The sequence below is a fragment of the Phascolarctos cinereus genome, unplaced genomic scaffold, assembly GCF_003287225.1.
Source record: "Phascolarctos cinereus isolate Bilbo 61053 unplaced genomic scaffold, phaCin_HiC Scaffold_726;HRSCAF=1367, whole genome shotgun sequence".
NCBI classification, from domain to species: Eukaryota; Metazoa; Chordata; class Mammalia; order Diprotodontia; family Phascolarctidae; genus Phascolarctos; species Phascolarctos cinereus.
The window spans coordinates 117,744,502-117,759,114 of record NW_027556098.1 but is presented as its reverse complement, the minus strand read 5'-3'; the positions used below and the strand labels follow the sequence as shown (position 1 = coordinate 117,759,114).

Here is a 14,613-nt window from a genome sequence, read left to right as displayed (position 1 = left end):
ACAAAATAGGAAATAATTTTCTTTCTCTTTGTATCTTTGTAAAGGTAAAAATAGTTACTTACTCTTGTGTAATGCTTTAAAGTTTGCAAAGCAGTTTACATACATTATTTCATTTCAACCTCACAGTGACCTATTATTACCATTTTAGAAGTGTAAGAACCAAGACTCAGAGAGGTTAAGTGACTTACCCATGGTCACACAGCTAGACAGAAACAGGATTCAATTTAGGGCCTTCTTGACTCTAAATATAGAAACCTATCCCCCAGCTAATCCCCTAGGGATGGCTGGCAGTGACTCTGAGCTGATAAGGACATCCTGGAGCTCAGGAGTCTTTAGTGACTAGGTAAGTGTCCAAAGTTGAAGCTGTACTGTCTCCCCGGTACCCCCAGCTTCATAAACTATTAAGGACAGTATGATAGAAAAGATGAAATAGGAAAGATTGTGATGAACTAGCAACCTGCATAAAGGCAAGGTGACTGTAGAATTTGCCTTGATTTTAGTAACAAGAGTAGAACCAACTCATCCCTAAGGCTAGAAAGGTTTTTTTTTTTGTTTGTTTTTTTGGTAGACAAAGAACAAGAGAACATATTTTATCAGAAAGATGAGAGACTAAGGAAAATTACTGAAAAACAAAGGCCAAGAAGTCACTAGTCCATCCACAAAAGAAGATTTTTAAAAGTTAGGAGACTGAGTTAGGATAAGTTCATGAACTTTGGGGCTCAAGTTAGGAGACATAGATGTAAATGATTTTAGGTAAGGGTAGGGTCCACATAATAGGTGAAAATATCCCTGGGACAATTAGAAGTCATTCACAACATAGTCTGAATTAACTTAACCAGGTAATTTCTTCTCTTGTTTTGCTTCGTTTATGGGTTGCAACAGCAAAACAAAAAAAGGAATGAGTGTCATCAGAGAAGTGTCTAACTGGAAAAGACAAATTAATTACGTGGAAGAAGCAAGAAATGCTGGGTAGAGAGCTCATGTCCTTTGCTTGTGTCCTGGCAACATCAGGAAAGAGTGAGAAAGTCCCCCTAGCACATTGGATACCCACCCCCTGTCCTCCACCCTGTGGTGACCCTATTGGAGGACATGGATGGATAGTGAGCTGTATCATTGAAGGGACCATTCAAGGAATGCTTTGGTTTTGGTTTGTACCTTCTTCCCTGTACTCCACAGTGTAGCCAGAGATGGTGCAGTTCCCTGTGCTGGATGGAGGCAGCCATCGGAGAATCACAGATGTGCAGCTCCTTTCTTGGGCAATGGGACGATTTGGTGCTGCCGGAACACCTGGGGAAGCCCAAGGTCAAAGCCAGTCATTATATGACCTCAGACATGTTATTTTACCTTCCTGTGTATCAATTTCCTCCCTTCCCTCCCCTCTCCCATGTCCATCCTTGCCAGTTGACATATCTATCTTCTTCCCAACCTTGAAGTTTGAGAAGACAATAGGAGAGAATGTTGAACTTGTTATGAGGGAGGACTTGGGTCAGGATCCTGCTTACTAGCTGTGTGACCCTAGGCAAATCACTTAACATTTCTGGACCTCTATTCCCTCATCTGTGAAATGGGGATGATGGTTTTGAATTTGATAACCTCTAAAATCTCTTCCAGCTCCAAATCTATCATCTTATGATCATATTTGGGATTTAGAACTAGAAGGAATTCTTTCTTAAGAGTATTATTTTTTGTTTTTATACTAGTCATTTCCCCTACCCCCTACCCCCACCGTGTTGAATTCTGTCTTGTAGCAAAGAGCAACACTTTAGCAAAGTCAACTGACACAATGTCCAAATCTGATAGACTACACCACATTCAACATCCATAGTCCTCTCCTACACACACCAAGAAGAGGAAGATGTGTTTAATCAGCAAGTCTCTCAAACTAAGATTGGTCATTACAATTATTTGGGGTTCCATGGATTTTTAGTGTTGTTATCATTTCCATTATTGGGGCTATTGCATGTATTCTTTTCCTGGTTCTCCTTACTATGCATCACTTCATATAAATCTTCCCATGTTCCTCAGAGTACTTTATAATAATAGCTATCATTTATATAGTACTTTAGGGTTTGCAAAGTACTTTCCAAATATTATCTTATTATAATTGTAATTACTTATAGCACAATAATATTCCATTACATTCATATACCACAGTTTGTTCAGAAATTTCCTAATTGATGGGCACTCACTTTGTTCCAGTTTTTGGTCATCACAAAGGGAAGGGAAAAGCTACTGTATTTTGTTATGTATGGGTTCTTTCTTTTTGTCTTTGAACTCTTTGGGGATTATACCCAGCAGTGAGATCACTGCATCAAAGAGAATCAATGGTTAAGCAACTTTTCTCAAATAATTCCAAATTGCATTTCATAAGATTTGAACAAATTTCACAGCTCTACCAACAATTCATTAATGTACCTGTCTTCCAACACTGACTATTTTCATCTTACATCATATTTGTCTCTTTAAAAGCTTAAAGGGGTTTTAGAGACCATCTATTTCAATTTCCTTATTTTACAGATGAAAAAAACAGATATCTATAATGCTTAAGTGATTTGTCCCAAGTCCATAACAGCCAAGTAGGGCCTTTAACACCAAATATAGTACTCTTTCCCCTACACTACCAGGTGAATTACTAACTGACTGACCCCTGCTGTTTAGGAAATCTTCTTGTCTAACTGAAATTCATGCATTATGGAGCACAGGACTCCATAATAGACTCGTAAGAGCTGCTCAGAGATCTCTGTGTTAGTTTCAGACATCCCACAGCATTGAACAAGGCACACATGGTGCTAGGTTAGAATGGTTTCCTTGCATGCCCTGGTAATGTCTCTGGGTGAGAATTATTACCTTGCATGCAATTATCCAATAAACCTTGTAGATAGCTGAAGGTGAATGTGCCTATCTCTCTAGTCTTTGAATTCTCTGAACCAGACTAGTTAATCTTGTAATTCCTCACCTTGGACCAACAGAGACAGGATTATTCTTGAAGACATTTTGCAATTTTGGGTGAAATTACATAGTTTTATATATTGATTTGGGTATAACAAAAGAATATTTTTATAGGCTTCCACAAGATTTTTAGCATTTTATATATTTATCTAGTTTAAAAATATTGCAGTTTATTTTTCTTAGCTTACTTTAGAATGCTGACTCTAGGTAACTTGGAAACAGCATAAGAGCTCAGTGAAGGAGCTTTCTTGGTATAAAATACTACATTGTTGTAGGTAACAGCTGAGACATTTCTGCCTTACAGGTAATAGATTGTAAAATATTGGCTTTTATGGAATGGAAAGCATTTATTAAGCTTCTCTCATCTCCTTTTCGCCATCTCTGTCTCTGTTAATATACGTACACATCACTGTGTTAAGTGCTTTTTTGTTGTTGTTCGGTTGTTTTAATTATGTCCTACTCTTTCTGACCCCATTTGGGGTTTTCTTGACAAAGATACTGGAGTGGTTTGTCATTTCTTTCTCCAGCTTATTTTACAGAAGAGGAAGCTGAGGTAAACAGGGTGAAGTGACTTGCCCAGGGTCACACAGCTAGTAAGTGTCTGAGGCTGGATTTGAACTCAGGTCTTCCTGACTCTAGGCCCAGTGCTCTATTCACAGCACCACCTTAGCTGCCCCCATAAAGTGCTTGGAATATCGCTAAAAATGAAAAACAGACTCTGCTCTGAAAGAGCTCACATTCTAACTTGAGGAGACAACACACGTAAGAGGTTTCAAGTTGCAGGGTAGGCAGAAAGATCTGGTGGTCTTGAGGTTGCAATGACAGGGCAGATGGTAAGGCTTTGACAAGACTTCTTTTGAAAAATAAATTTCATTTGTCTTAATAAAAAGCCATTGATAGGGTTCAGGAGTCAGACTAGGTGACTTCTGAGCTCTCTTTTCTGTAGAACTCTAATTGCATGATTCTACATATTTTGCTGGCAGCTCAGGTGGGTCCCTTGCTGGCCAATTTAAATGGATTGATAAAGAAGGTACCATACCTTGCACTTTGACTGTAGCTGATGTTGATGCTGTCCCGTGGTCATTCGTTGCCACACATGTGTAAATCCCACTGTCCTGGGGCATCAGGTTGCAGATCTTCAGAGCGATTTCACCAGAATCACTAGAGAAAAGGTTCTGTTTCACAAATCTAGGAGAACATTTTCCCATCTTCCCCTCCTGCATTCTTAGAATCACTGGCTTGACTCAGAGGGCCTTAGTTTAAGGCTGAGTCTGGGATTATGCTACCAACCCATGCAGTTTATAAGTGATCAACCACTAACTGGTGAATGATAGAACTCCCTAAAAGAGGCACGTTAAAACACTACACAACAATAGCAACAAACCGCCACCCACCACAACCAGGGAGTGAATTCTTTTTGTTATTTGTTGGGATGTTAAAAAGATAGATTAGGAATAGTTGAATTGAATAAGTGCATTGGGTGATGGGGAGAAGGGGACAGGAGTGGGGAAAGAGAAAAAACACACTGTGGACTCACAGACTGATGTGGAACTGCATGGTCTAGTGGAGAAAGCACTGGATTAGGAGTCCAGGGACATGAGGTTGAGTCCCAGCTCTGTTACTAATTTGGTGTGTGACTTTAGGTAAATGGCTAAACCTCTCTGGACCTCAGCTTTGTCATTTGTTAAATGTAGATAATAGTACTTGTAAGGATCAAATGATGGGATATATTTGAAAGCACAAGGTGTCACCAACATCATTATTCTCACCATCATTAGAAGTCTCCCCCAACCCCCAAGAAAGGAAAGATGGTTTTTGTTTCATTCTGTTTGGTTTCACAAGACCTAACTGGTAATTTCATTAGTGTACAGAGCTCCAGGAGAAGACTTTCTTCTGCCATTAAAGACTGGCACCTTCTTGACAACTTGTAGTCTTAGGAAATTTCATGTAGGCATAGAGAACTGTAGTCTTAGGAAATTTCATGTAGGCATAGAGAACTTAAGTGACTTGCTTGGTCTAGCCAATATTTGTCAGATGCAGGATTTGAATCCCGGTCTTCCTGACTCTGAGGCCAGCTCTCTATCTATTATACACCCTGCCTCTCACTATTGATTTAAGAAAATGAAAAAGGAAGACTAACAGAGTATCAAGGAGAAGCCCTTCCATTCAACTATTTCAAGACTTAACACATTTAGGGAACGCCCAAATAATTACTTGACAATTTAGAGGATATGGGAGGCACATTTCGCAGGTACTCCATAGCCATAGCTCGCAATTTGGGAGCCTGGGTTAAGTTTCATGAAACATGCATCCTGAAATGTACCCTCACATTAAGCCCTTAAGATAAATTCAGGTGCACTTGGCAGAACACACCTGAAATCCCTGCTGCTAGAAGGCTGAGTCTGGCGGATCACTTTGACTCAGGAGTTCTGAGCTATAGTGAGCTAAGTAGATCACCAATATGGTGAAACCCTGGGAGTAGGAGAGGATTGTGTGAAGTAGATACTACAGGTATAAAATCCTCTTCTGCATCTGCCTCTATTATTCTTATTTTACAGATAGAGAGACCAGGGCCTAGAGGGGCTAAATGGTCATACATCTAGAAATAGTAGTAATAGTAGTAGTAATAGTACTAATAGTAGTAGTAGTAGTAGTAGTAGTAGTAGTAGTAGTAGTAGTAGTAGTAGTAGTAGTAGTAATACTTGTAGTAACAATAGTAATAACAGTAGTAGTAAGAGTAGTAGTGGTAGTGATAGTAGTAGTAATAGTAATAGTAGTAATAATAAAATAGTAGCAATAGTATTAGTGGTAGTAATAATGATAGTAGTAGTAATAGTGGTAGTAGTAGGAATAGTAAAGAAGTAGTCATAGTAGTAGTAGGAATAGTGGTGGTGGTGGTGGTAGTAATAATGGTAATAATAATAACTCACATTTAGATAGTGCTTTAAGGCTTGTAAAAGGCTTTCCATAGTATCCCATTTTAACAAAGAAGAAAACTGAAGCTCACCTAGGCTAAGTGACTTGGAAGGGTCACACAGCTAGTAAATGTCTGAATGAGAATTTGAACTCTGGGCTTCCTGACACCAAGTCCAGCTCTCTGTCCACGATGCTGACTCCTAAGCTGAGGCTTGAACTGAGATCTTCTGACTCCAGGCCCAAAGAACTAGGTCCAAGGAAGTTTTTCACTGGGACAAATTAGGTGGCCACTCTGGGAGACCTATAAACCTGGCCTCAGGAGCACTCTGCTCTATGTGGTTAAGGTAAAAAGGGTTCCCTGCTCGTAGAGGAGTGGGTGCTGATGATCAGGGGAGGGGCATGCAGCTACCAGGAAGAGACTGTGTATGTGGCCGTGCTGTTGTCATTGTCCAGGATGTTCTGGTCAGGGCCCTTCCAGATAATGTTGGGCTTTGGTCTCCCACACACTTTGCACTGCAGGGTCACGGTATCACCCAGTAAGCAGGTCACATCCATCAGGGGCACGAGGAATTCAGGGGCAACTGTAATCCAAATAACACACAGCCAGTGCAAGCTTAAAACACACCTCCAATCAAACAACACTGTCCATCCTCACCCCGCCCCTCCCCATCCCATGCCTTCCACAAGTAGACCCAGGTGATAATGATGGGAATAACCACCAGCTAAGCATATTGTTCTGCAGCACACTTTCCACTCCCCTCTAATCTTTCTAGCATCATCTCCTCCAGTAGAATATAAGCTCCTTGAGGGTAGACTCAGTTTTGTTCTGACTTTGCATCTTCCTGACCTAGCTCAGTTCTTGACACAGTGTAGGTGTTTTAATAAATGCTTGTTGTTATTGTTGACTAATCAGTCTGAATTACTCCTCCCTGGTCGGAGTCCATAGAAAACTCTCTAATGTCACCCAATATGTTTTTTAACTTTCAAATACTTCTCTTTAACTCACCTTCTTGGATGAAATTTGGATTCAAGATCTGAAAAAAAGGGGGAAAAACCAACAGAGAATTATTTTATTTGTAAGCAATTAAAGAAACAAACAAAATTGGGTAAAATTCAGCCAAAATCCATTGACTGTCACAAGTATATGGGTTAATTTTCTCCTTAGGCAGGTAGAGTGGTACGGTTCTCTACATGAAATCAGGAGAGACTTGGGTTTAAATACTGTTGCTCTGTGACCAGTAAATCTCTGTAAATCAGTTCAGCTCTTTTGGAAATGTATGGAATGTAAGCTTCCTGACATGGTGGAGATATTTCATTTCTGTCTTTGTATACCTCGTATCCAACATGTGGCCAGGTGCATAGTAGGTACTTAATAAATGCTTGTTGAAAGAGTTTTGTTTTGTTTTGTTTTCCTAATGAGAAGGAAGGGGTTGGGGGTAGGGGAGAGAAAATAGATTTTTGCTCATTAAAAAAAAAACTAAGTTAAAAGAATAAATGCTTATTGATTGCTTCTGCAAAAATGAAGATAGAAACATTTGCATTACCTATCTCATGGTAGGTAGTTCAGGGCCGCTGAGGGGTGAAATGGATAGAGCATTTAGACAGAGAGTCAGGAAGACTTAAGTTGGACATTTTCTAGCCATGCAAACCTGAGCAAGTCAACCTCTGACTGCCTCAGTTTCCTCATACCTACTGTCTGTCTCAATAGATCTTGGCTCAAGTCTCAGTTTAGGATGCAGCATTCTGTAGTGGGAGGAGAGCCAGACCTGGTGTCAGGAAGACCAGAGTTCAAATCCTCATTCAGACTTTTATCAGCTGTGTGACCCTTGGCAAGTTACCTAGCCTTTCTGAGTTTCAGTTTTCTCCTTTGTGAAAAGGGGAACAATAGTATGTTCCTGTAAAATGGGGATAATAATAACCTCTGCCTCCCAGAGTTGTGAGGATCAAATGAGATAATGTTTGTGAAGTGTTTTGCAAAATTTAAAACTCTATATAAATGCTAGCTATTATTCTTCATGGGTTTGTTGGAAGGAAAGTGCTTGGTAGACTATAATTCTTTCAAAATGTGAGCTGTGATTAGTATTTCATATGCTCTTAGAAGGCATCTAATTCAACCCTTTAGTTTTATGGATGAGGAAAAACCGAAGCCCAGAGGGGTGGTCATTTGCCCAGTCATAGGTAATAAATGGCAAAGATGGGATTTGAAGCCATGACCTCTAACTTTCACCAAACTATATAGCCTCTCTCATCTTTATCTAAAACAGGACTGACTAGCTTGTCTGTGTGCCTCATGAGCTATTGTCCTTTCTCTCACCCACCCAATGGACATCACTCCCCCAACCCACAACAATTTCCTGCCTTCCCTGTATATTAAATCCAATGGAACTTTGCTGAAAATTAAAGGGTTTTCTTCTTTTTTTTCAAAACCCTACTAATGGTCTACTCTTTGCTTCATCTTCTCCCCTATGTCCCCCATTCTTTCAGGGGCACCAACTTTCAAAGACACTTGGGTCATTCAATTTCCACAGTGGCAAGAACATATTCCAATTGATTAACCATTTTGGGGGGTTACCAGTATGAGAGTACTTGATGAGGCCTTGAGTTATCTCTGTATCTTCCTTTTGGCCTCTGCTTATTTAAGGATAAGCAAAAGGTACCTGGATAGAGATTACTTGGTTTATTCTTAAACTATTCCAAGAAGGTAGGAATTTTTCTTGTAATCCTTTCCTTTTTATAGCTCATAGCACATTCCAGCTAGAAGGGACCTTAGAGGTTTCCTGTTGTTGTTCGGTTGTTTCAGTCATGTCTGACTCTTTGTGACCCCATTTGGGGTTTACTTGGCAAAGATACTAGGGTGGTTTGCCGTTTTATCCTCCAGCTTATTTTATAGATGAGGAAACTGAGGCCGACAGGGTTAAATGACTTGCCCAAGGTCACATAGCCAGTAAGTGTCTGAAGCTTGATTTGAACTCATGGAAATGAGTCTTCTTGATCTTAGGCCTGGCATTCTATTCACTATGCTACCTACCTGCCCCGAGGTTACCTAGCATTATCCTAATAATGATAATGATAGTAACAATATAGTATGTACCAGGTACTGTGTTAAGTGCTGTATAAATATTATTTCATTCAATTCCCCACAATAACCCTGTGAGGCAGGTACTATTATCCCCAATTTATAGTTGAGGAAACTGAGACAAACAGAGGTTAAGTGACTTGTCCAGGGTCACACAAGTAGTAAGTAGTCAAGTAAGACCTGAATTCGGGTCTTCCTGACTCCAGGCCCAGTGTTCTATCTACTGTGTCACCTCCCTGTTACCCAACCTCTTCATTTTACAAATGAGGACAGTCAGCAAATACCAAGCACGTATTATGTGCCAGACACTGTTGAGTGCTAGGGATACAAAGATAGGCAACAGTCCCTGTTCTCAAGGAGCTCACAGTGTAACAGACACTGAGGCTGAGAGGGGGAAAGTGATTGACCCAAGATAACAATGGGGGCAGAGGTGGGTTTAGAACCTGGAGCTCCTGAATCTCAGTTTACAGAAGGAACTCTGCCACTAATGACATGTCACGACCTCCATGGGCCTTAGTTTCTTCATCTATGATATGAGGGGGTTGGATGAGATGACCTCAGCTCCCTACCATAATTTATGGTATGCATAAATATGTATAGTTGACAAATATTACATACTTATGTGTATATATGTATATCTATATAGAAAGAGATACAGACTAGATGTGTAATAAGAATCACATATATAAATATATGGTTATATATAACCATGCATGTGGTTATATGTAACCATATATACCTATTAGGTGTTTAATACATGAGAAAAACATGTATATGAATATATACATAAAACCACATATGTGTGCATATATATTTATGTGTATGTATATATACATACACATACATATATAGGTTTGTATATGTACACAAATATGTGTATAGATATAGATTTAGATATAGGTATAGATGGTTTTCTTATAGGTTAAGCACCTACTCTGTCTCTCCACACACTAACCTAGGCATGGAGCAATATAAAGCCTAGTCCCTGACCTCATGGAGTTTCCAGTCTAGTGGGGAAATCTGATAACTAGACAAATAACTTGGTTTTGTTGGTTATCATGACCAAAGACTTCATCAAATTGTCAATCTACTGGTGAAGAGCCTTCAAGTATTTAGCTAGGCTGATCTTCCAAATGCAAACCTAGTCTGTTGCCTGGACCATTGACAAAGCCTTCCTAATGTGGTAGAGGCTGGCATGGCTGGTGCTCTTCTGGCAGTGACTTTGGTAGCCAAGGATCCCCTCCAAGCCATGATGAGGCTTTGCAGGAGGAATTTTTAATGCAGATAATGTAAGTAGAGAGGTATTCATGCAGTGTTAAGGGAGGTGAGAGGGAAGAAAGCTTATTTTTTACTGGATGGGGGAAGGATGGGAGAGGCTTCTAGGAGGAAGTGATATTTGACCTGAACTTTAAAGGAATTGACAGAAATTCAGCAAGTAGAAGGGAAAGAAGAGCCTTCTGGGCAGGGGCAAATGTGCAAAGACAGAAAAGCAGGGGAAAGGAGTGTGTGTGTATGCGTGTGTGCGTGTGTGTGTGTGGTGTGTGTGTGTGTGTGTGAGTGTGTGTGTATACATGTGTACAGCAGGGATGGTAAGAGCTTTAGTATGGCTCCAGTGTAGAATATGCGCCAGGAAGTAGACTGAGTTAAAGGTGCTCATTTTGTCAGCATGTTCAGACCTGATTTCATAAGTGAAGAGAATTCCCAGGGAGTAAACTCATTCTACTGATGGCAACGTCTTTGAATCTTTTAGCCTTAGAAAATTACCTGGGGGCACTGAGAGATTAAGGGGCAGCTAGGTGGCACAGTGGACAGAGTGCAGGGCCTAGAGTCAGGAAGACTCATCTTCATGAGTTCATATCTGGCCTCAGACACTTATTAGCTGTGTAACCTTGGACAAGTCACTTAACCCTTTTTGCCTCAGTTTCCTCATCTGTAAAATGAGCTGGAGAAGAAAATGGCAAACTACTCCAGTATCTCTGCCAAGAAAACCCCAAATGGGGTCGTGGAGAGTCAGCTGGATACAACTGAACAACAATACATTGTTTGCATCATTTAAAATTTAAAACTTTAAAAAATTATCAACTTAATTATCACCAGAAATAATCTGATATACAAAGAACAAAAAATAGGATTATATATAGAATTGTGTCTGTTGCAGTTTGTTTTTTAAAAGCATATGTTTGATTTTAGTAATTTATGTGGGTACTAACAAAATTACCCTGTTTGTGTCCACTTCTGAACTTCTTTTGTTTTCTCCTGCTAATTTTGAAGTGTTCCAATACTTTCCCCTGTCCTTCTTCTCCCTCCCCCAAATAGAAGCCCCTCTTTAAAACCAGGCAAATAGGCAAACAAATCGGTACATAGGCCTTCATCCTTTATAAGGAAACTCTTTTCCATTTGGGCTCTGTGCTGGACACCCTCCATGAAGACAGCATGCCACGGCTTCGAAGGAGAAAGTGAGGCTGGTGACTTTGCACGGCCCTCCCTCACTTAGATCCAATTCACTTGCATGTCATGGCATCCCCTCCCTGATGTCATGGTCCTCTTCGAGGATGAAGGACAAACAACAACAACAACAGCACCTATAACAAATCAAGTTGGGCCCATGCCCTGTCATTTGCCTTGTTTTAACATTAATTTGGGGAGGGTGGTGTTGTGTTAGAGTGCTAGACTTGGAGTAGAGAAGACTTGGGCTTGCATCCTGTATCTAAGACTTATTCATTGTATGACTTGGGGTGAGTCTCTTCTTCCTGCCTCGGTCAGCTCTGTGTTGGTGCCAGTAGTGCCACTAGCAGTCAGATAGTGTGCCTTGTGTTCCTGTTGATTATTAATAACCAGAGGGTTGAAGTTATTTTTTGGTTACTTCTTTTAAAGAGTCCTACATGATTTTGACATATGCATGGGACATACTTTGCCGGAGAAAAGGCCCAACCAAATCCCATCATCCTGAGTTCATTTAAGGATTTAACTGAGAAAACAATGAGCAGTGAAAAATGGAGATCTGTCAAGATTTCTAAAAAAATTCTTTTCTCCACCAATAACAGTAGAACCACTACATTTGGACTCTAACATCACAGCCTCTTGTGAGCTGTGAGGTACCAGAAGTGATCTTTTAAAAAAAGATGAAAGCAGCTGACTAATAATAATAACAGCATATATAGCCCTTTAAAGTTTGGAAAGTGCCTTATGCATGTCCTCTTAATTGATCCCCACAACAACCATGTGATGTAAAGGCTATTTTAATCCCCATTTATGCATGAGGGCCCAGGCTGAGAGAAATTTAGTGACTTGCTCAGGATAACTTACACAATCAGTAAGTATCTGAGTGGGATTAGAATTCAGGTCTTCCTGGTTCCAAACCCAATATTCTATCCACTGAGTCATCTAGTTGTCAGGAAAGAAAGAAAGAAAGAAAGAAAGAAAGAAAGAAAGAAAGAAAGAAAGAAAGAAAGAAAGAAAGAAAGAAAGAAAGAAAGAAAGAAAGAAAAAGAAAGACAGAGAGAAAGAAAGAAGATGGAAAGAAAGAAAGATGAAAGGAAGATGGAAAGATGGGAGAAAAGGAAGGAAGGAGAAAGAAAGAGGAAGAAAGAAAAGAAAATGTAAACTAAACCAAAGATACCCACAGGAGGTCCTTGCTGGAGGTGAAACAATCTTGAGGGTGCTGAGGGTTCAATTCTCAAGTTTTTTTTTTTTTAAAAGGGAGAGTATGGGGGATATGGGGAATCTGCTTTAGGAATTTGACTTTATGTGAACAGCAGAGGGCAGGTTTACTTCAGGAAGGAGAGGAAAGATTGAAAAGAAGGCAGCAAGATTGGAATGTTTTACCCCCAAATAGAAAACCTCTAACTGAAGGTGACCCATTCCCATGAAAGAATCCAGTGTTCTAGCACTTTCTTCAAAATGGGAAGACAGCAGGAGGGAATGATGCTCATGCCAGAGGAAAACCCAGTGGAGCACAGAATAGAATATATTGGCTTTGGGCAGAAAAAAGGCCCTCTGTAGACCCAGTAGGTCTGTTCTCTATTTCTTATTGTTGTTTCTGTTTCTTTGTGACCCCATTTGGGGTTTTCTTGGCAAAGATACTGGAGTAGTTTGTCAATTCCTTCTCCAACTCATTTATAGATCAGAAAACTGAGGCAAACAAGGTTAAGTGACTTGCCCAGGGTCACCTAGTTAGTAAGTGTCTGAAGCCAGATTTGAACTCAACAAGATGAGTCTTCCTGGTACTCTACTGTACCACATAGCTGCCCATATCTCCCCCCCAAGCCAAGAGGAGACCCTGCTTTGACCTAGAATTTTAGCATGCAAGGTCAACTTCTCCAGAAATCCAGAGAAAAACAAAACCTCCTCTTTCATTAAATGTCTCTTAGTTGTCAAAAACAGCACAGAACTATTTGCTGCCTAGGACACCGAAGGAATCTGATTGGGGTTAAAGAAAATGAATAAGTTGCTGTAGTGGGGATTTAATACAATTATTTATCTTCTCCATGCTCTGTAAGAGGAGGTAAGCTGTCCTAAGCAAAGATCTAAGCAATGAATAGCAGATGAGACTTAGTCCCCTTCCATTTGGGGAAAGTTTGTTTCCTGCAGAACCCAGGGATTTGATCCTCAGTGGGTTGTGTCCTGGGATGGAAAAGGAAAAGAGGAAAAGGAATGTCCTTCAGAATCAGGGGATTCTGGGGAAAGGCACTTCCTAGATACCATGTTTTTACTCTTTAGGAAAGATGATGGTTTGAGAGTCATGCACCTGGAACCCAACTTTCAGAGGTGAGAAAGTGATTTTAGTTTTCCCCGCCTGTAGTACAGAGGACGAAGGACAGGAAGGAATTATGGCACAGTGGAAGAGAGGAAGAGATGAGAAAGAAAAAGAAAATTGGGTCATGGGCTTTATTGGGAAAAGGGGAAGAATTAAACTATTTAACATACACAAATGCACAGCTGGGAAGGAGTCTTTTGTGATCACAGAATCCATCCTTGTTACTTCAGGTAGGCTCGCGGTCAATCCACTCAATATCAGAGGAAAAATCTACTTATATTTTAATGATCTCCAGAAGAAATTGCTCTTGTCTGCCCCTAACATGTATTCTAGGGTTTATCAGTCCTTAAGTGAAACAATATTTGTAAAATGCTTAGTATATTTCCTGGCACACAGTAAGTGCTGAAAAAAAAATGCTTGTTCCTGCCTCCCCCATGGCCAAGAAGGTCTTCATGTATCTTACCTAAACCTTTATATTCTGCCTCTTTTTTCTAGTCTCATTCTGTTTAGTTTCAATAGAAACTATTTGGGAGGAGGATTGGGGGAGACTAAGACAGTAAGTAGAAAGTGTGAGGGATTGATAGAGTGAGGGTGGAAAGAGGGCACAGAGCAATGAATGCCATTGTAATCTTGGAGACCAAACAGATCTTATTTTTTGACAGGTTGGTGTAAAGAGTGATATTCCCAACCTGAGATACAGCCAGGTCAGTTTTTTCCCTTGCAAAGTAAGGGGGCTAGACTTCATCTCCAAAGTTGCATTCTTCCACCTTTGGCCTTCTATGGTTCTAGGATTTTAAGATGTTTTTTTAAACCTCTACTCATTCATAAAGGAATGCAAGGCACATTGTAATTGCAGATTTTCTTAACATGTCATGAGCCTCAAACTAGAAATACAGACCTCTTGTTTCCCCTTTTT

The 14,613-nt window shown here is 40.2% G+C and overlaps 1 protein-coding gene across 1 annotated transcript in view; it reads right to left on the bottom strand.

The window, feature by feature from the left end:
• The window catches only part of LOC144454521 (kalirin-like), a 185,964-nt gene that overhangs the window by 25,828 nt on the left and 145,523 nt on the right, over positions 1-14,613 (bottom strand). Inside the window, exons 19-22 of the mRNA XM_078146748.1 lie at positions 6,872-6,899; positions 6,275-6,446; positions 3,989-4,110; positions 1,156-1,287 (exon numbers count right to left, since the gene is read on the bottom strand). Of these exons, the coding sequence (XP_078002874.1) occupies positions 1,156-1,287; positions 3,989-4,110; positions 6,275-6,446; positions 6,872-6,899 (454 nt within the window). The remainder of the gene's footprint in view (positions 1-1,155; positions 1,288-3,988; positions 4,111-6,274; positions 6,447-6,871; positions 6,900-14,613) is intronic.